This window comes from Nerophis lumbriciformis, linkage group LG13 (assembly GCF_033978685.3).
Source record: "Nerophis lumbriciformis linkage group LG13, RoL_Nlum_v2.1, whole genome shotgun sequence".
Taxonomy (NCBI): Eukaryota; Metazoa; Chordata; class Actinopteri; order Syngnathiformes; family Syngnathidae; genus Nerophis; species Nerophis lumbriciformis.
This window is the reverse complement of record NC_084560.2, coordinates 15,889,090-15,897,920: the sequence shown is the minus strand read 5'-3', so window position 1 is coordinate 15,897,920 and position 8,831 is coordinate 15,889,090. Positions and strand designations below refer to the sequence as shown.

The 8,831-nt window shown below is 39.0% G+C and overlaps 1 protein-coding gene across 5 annotated transcripts in view; it reads right to left on the bottom strand.

Annotated features, from left to right (window-relative positions):
- rapgef4a (Rap guanine nucleotide exchange factor 4a) overlaps window positions 1-8,831 on the bottom strand; it is a 121,890-nt gene that overhangs the window by 12,084 nt on the left and 100,975 nt on the right. For all 5 annotated transcript variants that reach the window (XM_061971634.2, XM_072914454.1, XM_072914457.1 and 2 more), the window contains one exon: window positions 4,743-4,828. In XM_061971634.2, the coding sequence (XP_061827618.2) occupies window positions 4,743-4,828 (86 nt within the window). The remainder of the gene's footprint in view (window positions 1-4,742; window positions 4,829-8,831) is intronic.

The following is an 8,831-nucleotide window of genomic DNA, read 5'->3' as shown; positions in this document are numbered from 1 at the left end:
ACTACAACTAAGATGCATGTTACAATCAAACAGCAAATGTGTGATAAGTACGATACATACAGTATAAAGACTTTGTAGGGCACAGCATGAGACTATACTGGCACATTTAAAGGCCTACTGAAACCCACTACTACCGACCACGCAGTCTGATAGTTTATATATCAATGATGAAATCTTAACATTGCAACACATGCCAATACCGTTTAGCTTACTAAAGTGCAATTTTAAATTTCGTGCGAAATATCCTCCTGAAAATGTCTCGGTATGATGACGTCAGCGCGTGACGTCACGGATTGTAGAGGACATTTTGGGACAGCATGGTGGCCAGCTATTAAGTCGTCTGTTTTCATCGCAAAATTCCACAGTATTCTGGACATCTGTGTTGGTGAATCTTTTGCAATTTGTTCAATGAACAATGGAGACAGCAAAGAAGAAAGTTGTAGGTGGGAAGCGGTGTATTGCGGGCAGCATGCAGCAACACAAACACAGCTGGTGTTTCATTGTTTACATTCCCGAAAGATGACAGTCAAGCTTTATCATTGGCCTGTGGAGAACTGGGACAACAGAGACTCTTACCAGGAGGACTTTGAGTTGGATACGCAGACGCGGTAACGTGAGTATGCAGCTGTGGCTTCCAAACATTTGATCGCTTGGCCTTACGTGCGTGCCGCTATGTGCATGTTACGTACGTAACTTTGGGGACTTTGGGGAAATATATGTGCTGTATGAACTTCGGGGAGGTGAACGGTACTTTGGGCTGTGGGATTGAGTGTGTTGTGCAGGTGTTTGAGTTGTATTGGCGGGTTATATGGACGGGAGGGGGGAGGTGTTTGTTATGCGGGATTCATTTGTGGCATATTAAATATAAGCCTGGTTGTGTTGTGGCAAATAGAGTATATATACTGTATGTCTTGTGTTTATTTACTGTTTTAGTCATTCCCAGCTGAATATCAGGTCCCACCCGCCTCTCACAGCATCTTCCCTATCTGAATCGCTCCCACTGCCCTCTAGTCCTTCACTCTCACTTTCCTCATCCACAAATCTTTCATCCTCGCTCAAATGAATGGGGAAATCGTCGCTTTCTCGGTCCGAATCGCTCTCGCTGCTGGTGGCCATGATTGTAAACAATGTGCAGATGTGAGGAGCTCCACAACCGGTGACGTCACGCGCATATTGTCTGCTACTTCCGCTACAGGCAAGGCTTTTTTATCAGCGACCAAAAGTTGCAAACTTTATCATCGATGTTCTCTACTAAATCCTTTCAGCAAAAATATGGCAATATCGCGAAATGATCAAGTATGACAAATAGAATGGACCTGCTATCCCCATTTAAATAAGAAAATCGCATTTCAGTAGGCCTTTAACTTAATGGCAGAGACTACGTCCTAGCAAGGCAACACATTGTAGTCTATACAATACTGCCATCTAACGTCTTGGAATTGCAACTGCATGCCAAGCCTACTAAACAATACCTGCAAAAATAACAATAATTATAACATAACAACTGGACAGCACAGTTTTCACAATTAGATCATTTTGTTGCCGGAGGTACAATTGCATGGACTGCCCGGCAGCCGTTTTTCCACTTATTACAGATAATGCAGTCAGGATTCAGCTCTTTGTAGTTTGGTGGATATGTGGTGTCTTCTGCCGAGGCAATCACTGATGTCTTCAATAAATTCTCAAACCAATTGGTTTGAATGATCAAACGACTCATGAAATTTCAAAGTCCAAGGCTTTTAGCCAGTCATAATCACGAGTCAACGTCAAATCCGGTATGCAATGTCCCCTTTTAGCAGAACTTTGTTTCAAACTGTTGCTTTAACATGTTTATTATCTGGGAGACTGACACAGGCATTTAGCTTTCCCACACACCATCCTGACTCACGGTTTCAACATTTGGTTCTTCTTAAAAGTGTATTAAATCACTTTGTACTTTCTGCAACCATTGGCCTTCCCAATGTAAAGTGAGCGGAGACAATTTGGAGATAGCACTGTAGCAATATCAGAGAAGTGCTGCTTTGACTCTTTGTCTTGGTGTTAAACTTGCAACTCAACTTCTTTTTGGACAATTTTGCAGCCGAATACGCCAAATTCATACAACATGACATAGGCCAACGTATTCAGCTGTATGACTCAGAGTCATATAACTTGGTTTCTTGCGCAACAGCTATAAGGTATAATGCAATCGCCGCTCATGTTAATTACCAAACTGTATCTTAGAATGCTAGGCTGAACAGCTATAAGGTATGATGCAATCGACGCTCATGTTAACTACCAAACCGTATCTTAGAATGCTAGGCTGAACAGCTATAAAGTATGATGCAATCGATGCTCATGTTAATTACCAAATCGTAACTTAAAGGCCTACTGAAATGAATTTTTTTTATTTAAACGGGGATAGCAGATCCATTTTATGTGTCATACTTAATCATTTCGCGATATTGCCATATTTTTGCTGAAAGGATTTAGTATAGAACAACGACGATAAAGTTCTCAACTTTTGGTCGCTGATAAAAAAAAAACCTTGCCTGTACCGGAAGTAGCGTGACGTCACAAGTTGAAAGTCTCCTCACATTTCCCCATTGTTTACACCAGCAGCGAGAGCGATTGGGACCGAGAAAGCGACAATTACCCCATTAATTTGAACCAGGATGAAAGATTCGTGGATGAGGAACGTGACAGTGAAGGACTAGAGTGCAGTGCAGGACGCATCTTTTTTCGCTCTGACTGTAACTTAGATACAAGGGCTAATTGGATTCCACACTCTCTCCTTTTTCTATTGTGGATCACGGATTTGTATTTTAAACCACCTCGGATACTATATCCTCTTGAAAATGAGAGTCGAGAACGCGAAATGGACATTCACAGTGACTTTTATCTCCACGACAATACATCGGTGAAGCACTTTAGCTACGGCGCTAACGTGATAGCATCGGGCTTAACTGCAGATAGAAACAAAAGAAATAAACCCCTGACTGGAAGGATAGACAGAAAATCAACAATACTATTAAACCATGGACCTGTAACTACACGGTTAATGCTTTCCAGCCTGGCGAAGCTTAACAATGCTGTTGCTAACGACGCCATTGAATCTAACTTAGCTACGGACCTCGACAGAGCTATGATAAAAACATTAGCTCTCCACCTACGCCAACCCTCATCTGCTCATCAACACCGAAGCTCACCTGCGTTCCAGCGATCCACGGAGCGACGAAAGACTTCACCCGATCATCGATGCGGTCGGCGGCTAGCGTCGGATAGCGCGTCTGCTACCCAAGTCAAAGTCCTCCTTGTTGTGTTGCTGTAGCCAGACGCTAATACACCGATCGCATCTACAGCTTTCTTCTTTGCAGTCTCCATTGTTCATTAAACAAATTGCAAAAGATTCACCAACACAGATGTCCAGAATACTGTGGAATTTTGCGATGAAAACTGAGCTTTTTGTATTGGATACAATGGCGTCCCAATACTTCCGTTTCAACCATCGACGTCACGCGCATACGTCATCATACCTAGACGTTTTCAACCGGAAGTTTCGCAGGGAATTTAAAATTGCACTTTATAAGTTAACCCGGCCGTATTGGCATGTGTTGCAATGTTAAGATTTCATCATTGATGTATAAACTATCAGACTGCGTGGTCGGTAGTAGTGGGTTTCAGTAGGCCTTTAAAATGCTTTCTGAACAATTATAAGGTATGATATGATGGCCACCATACTTGCCAACCTTGAGACCTCCGATTTCGGGAGGTGGGACGGGGGCGTGGTTGGGGGCGTGGCTAAAAGGGGAGGAGTATATTTACAGCTAGAATTCACCAAGTCAAGTATTTCATATATATATATATATATATATATATATAAGAAATACTTGACGTTCAGTGAATTCTAGCTATATATATATATATATATATATATATATATATATATATATATATATATATATATATATATATATATATATATATATATATATATATATGTATGTATATATATATATATATATATATATATATATTTTATTATATATATATATATATATATATAAAATAAATACTTGAATTTCAGTGTTCATTTATTTACACATATACACATACATAACACTCATCTACTCATTGTTGAGTTAAGGGTTGAATTGTCCATCCTTGTTCTATTCTCTGTCACTATTTTTCGAACCATGCTGAACACCCTCTCTGATGATGCATTGATGTGTGGCACGCACAAAAGTGCTTTCATCAAATGCACTAGATGGCAGTATTGTCCTGTTTAAGAGTGTCACAACATTGCTGTTTACGGCAGACGAACTGCTTGACGGTATACAAAAACGTGACTGCTGTTGTTGTGTGTTGTTGCCGCGCTGGGAGGACGTTAATGAAACTGCCTAACAATAAACCCACATAAGAAACCAAGAACTCGCCCTCCATCATTCTACAGTTATAACGTGATTGGGCAGGTATGCTGGTTATATTGTGGGTTAGCGGACTCAGGTCCTCATGGACCTGAGTCCGCCTGAATTTCGGGAGAAAATTTGTCCCGGGAGGTTTTCGGGAGAGGCGCTGAATTTCAGGAGTCTCCCGGAAAATCCGAGAAGGTTGGCAAGTATGCACATATTGCAGGGTTCGGCTTCGACACCCCTGCTCTACAACAAGGAATAGTCCGCAATTGTTTTCCTTCTGATAAAGTGTTGGGTGTGTTTTTTGCATTAAAACAACATTGAACACAGGCCGCTTCTGTTCTTCTGTACCTGACTCTGAAAACTGAGAATCCATTCGCATCCTCTCAAGCAGGTGCTCCAGAATCTTCTCTGGTGTACCCGCCATAACCTTGTACCTGCAAGCACACACGACACAAAGGTCATCAAGCAACCATAGCAATGCATGATTAGACAACACTTTAAGTGAATGAGCATCTGCTTCATCCAGGTGCCAGAGCAGACATCTTGACCAGGTGAAGTGTGGGTGGCAACACTACCCAGCTTGCTTAGTGGATAACAACATCATGAGATGGTGTTTCATGTGTCCTGTTATGTCCTTCAGACTCTTGTGTGCGACAAGAGGAGTTGATTAAAGCGAGACCCTGCACAAAATGTTGACACTTGAAGGTTTCGTTGGGAATGTGTTGTGGTGTTTTGAAGTTGTTTTGTTCGTCACACAACACAATATCACAAGTGTAAAAAAAACACCTTGTATTGATGACTCATATTAGAAGAAGAGTGCAGTCCCAATTTTCTTCAGACCTGAAGGTGTTATTTCTCTATTTCTGAACAAGAACAAGAATACCTGACATTAAATGAGGGAGCTGAGGTCAATGGTTAACTTTCACTATTTCCAACTGATCGAATGCAGCAAGAAGCTGTTGATTAAATTGTTATTCCTAGTCATTACACTAGGAATTCATAAAATGAGATCAAAGTTAGAATTAGTGTATATTTGGCATTTTGTTTTTTATCGCACTCATGAGACTATATACCTGTATATCAGTCTTCTTCTTCTATAGCTCATTTAAGGTCATTTACGATTTATGAAGAAAATACTGATGTTATTTAATCGGCAAAAATTGTAATTGTCTTCAATGTAATTAAAAAATCTGTTTGATTGCAGCTGGGATAGGCTCCAGCGCCCCCCGCGACCCCGAAAGGGACAAGCGGTAGAAAATGGATGGATGGATGTTTGATTATGTACTTTACAGCAGTAAACCTCACAGCAAATGTCTACATTTTAACTTGAACCAAAGAATGCAAAACAATAATAAAGGAAATTTTGCCACATCCTATAAGTTGCAAATATACCATATTTTTCGGACCATAAGGCGCACCGGATTATAAAGCGAATCGCCGATGAATGGTCTATTTCCGATCGTTTTTCATATATATAAATCTATATTTATATACCGTATTTTTCGGAGTATAAGTCGCTCCGGAGTATAAGTCGCACCAGCCGAAAATGCATAATAAAGAGGGAAAAAAACATATATAAGTCGCACTGGAGTATAAGTCACATTTTTGGGGGAAATGTATTTGATAAAAGCCAACACCAAGAATAGACATTTGAAAGGCAATTTAAAATAAATAAAGAACAGTGAACAACAGGCTGAATAAGTGTACGTTATATAAAGAACGTGCCTGGTATGTTAACGTAACATATAATGCCAAGAGTCATTCAAATAACTATAACATATAGAACATGCTATACGTTTACCAAACAATCTGTCACTCCTAATCGCTAAATCCCATGAAATCTTATACGTCTAGTCTCTTACGTGAATGAGCTAAATAATATTATTTGATATTTTACGGTAATGTGTTAATAATTTTGCACATAAGTCGCTCCTGAGTATAAGTCGCACCCTCGGCCAAACTATGAAAAAAACTGCGACTTATAGTCTGAAAAATACGGTATATATATAAATATATATATATATATATATATATATATATATATATAAATATATATATATATATATATATATATATATATATATATATATATAAATATATAAATATATATATATATATATATATATATATATATATATATATATATATATATATATATATATATATAGTTAGCAAGATTATTTTTATTCCATATTTGTTTCCACTACCGCACCTTAAATTGGAGTCCTTAACCTTGTTATATGCAAATATAATGACAATAAAGTCCATTCTATTCTATTTTATTCTATATATAAGGCGCACCAGATTATAGGGCGCATTAAAGGAGTCGTATACTACTTTATATTAGAAATGGCAACAGTGGTGGATGAATGTCCCATAACAAGAAGATAGAGAAAAAGAAGAAGCTTATCGACTACGGCGTCGCCACGGACAACAAAGGCGGACGCGTGCAATTTTTCAGGACTTATGCAGATCCCAAATACAGATCAGCAGGTACCAGAAGGTAAGAAAAGTTGCTTTTGCATAATATGTCTTACCTTATACACACACCATAATAATACTCCTATGTTGAATTGATTGATTGAGATTTTTATTAGTAGATAGTACAGTACATATTCCGTACAATTGACCACTTAATGGTAACACCCGAATAAGTTTTTCAACTGGTTTAAGTCGGGGTCCACATTAATCAATTCATGGTACAAATATATACTGTCAGCATAATACAGTCATCACACAAGTTAATCATCAGAGTATATACATTGAATTATTGACATTATTTACAATCCGGGGGGTGGGATGTGGAGGGGGTTAGGTTTGGTTGATATCAGCACTTCAGTCATCAACAATTATATCATCTGAGAAATGGACATTGTAACAGTGTAGGTCTCACTTGGTAGGATATGTACAGCGAGCAGTGAACATAGTGAGCTCAGAAAGCATAAGAACAAGTATATACATTTGATTATTTACAATCCGGGGAGGTGGGATGAGGTGGGGGAGGGTGTTAGTCTAGGGTTGTAGTTATCTGGAGGTGTTCTTTTAGTGCGGTTTAGCACAGTACAATCCATCAAGTGGTGCGGCTTCATAGCTTACCAAAGTCGTACTAAAACATTTTGATAGATTTTTGAGCGCCGTGTGTAATGTTCTATATTTTCAATGGAACATATACAATGTTGGTGTTGTTTACTTGAGTCATATTGCAGTCTACACGTATCTCTTATGTGTGACTGCCATCATATTGCATTCTACACGTATCTCTTATGTTTGACTGCCATCTACTGGTCACACTTATCATTTCCCCATGTACCAAATAAAATAACTTTGAGGTCGGTAAGCAAAACCAGAATTATTCCGTACATTAGGCGCACCGGGTTATAAGGCGCATTGTCGAGTTTTGAGAAGAAGAAAAAAATTATTTTAAGTGCGCCTTATAGTCTGGAAAATACTGTAATCAATACAGAATAGATTCCCGGGAGTCCCTTTCCGAGACCATCCATGATTAGCACATAATGTGAGTAATTCAGACGCCCGTAAAAATGTCACAATAGTTGGCCACTAACAAAGCCTGGATTATGATGCTGCAGCAAGGCCTCCACCACTCCCTTCTCCTCTTCCATACCCTCGTGCTAGCTTGGCATCCTCCTCCGATTTTGGATCAACAATAAAATTGACTGTTGTGATCATTAGATTACATTCTGCTACAGAAACGCTCTCTGTCTCTCTTTCGAAGAAAGCCAACAAGCTAAAATTGCATAGAAGCACAATCCATGTTTAAACCCTAAATATGCCTCATAGATACTAACCACTAATGCCGACCTAGGCAAAATAGGGCCCGAGGGCCACATGCGGCCCATTAAGATTTTCAATTTGGCCCGCCGGACGTTCTACATCAGGGGTGTCAAACTCAAATACAGAGTTGGCCAAAATTTAAAACTGAACAAAGCCGTGGGCCAAGGTTGAACAAATTAACCTTTTAATAGGGACCCAAACAAGTTTTGCATTGAATATTGAACAAGCAAGGCTTATATAACTTTATAGTGACATGCAAAATCGAGTTTCAAATAATAATAATAATAATTAAAAAATATCAATGGCATATCAAATACAATTTAAATAAAAATGTAATGCCTCTTTTCTATTTTCAGCCTTCTGAGGTAAATATCAACATTAACTTTTTCCACGGGCTAATAAATTTGAAAATAAAATAACAATGAATAAACCAACCATTCAGGACTTTAAACTGCTCAGTTTGCAACACACTGATCTAATCTGATGTGCCCAAGCCAGATACCTGCCATCTTTTCTTGGATGCTAGTTCATTAATGTCGGGGCTCAGGCTTTGAGCTGAGGCAACCTTCATTGTCGATCGAAGGTGTTCATCAGTCATTATATCTCGTAGTCCACCCGGACCACAGTCTGGGGGGCGTGCCTTAA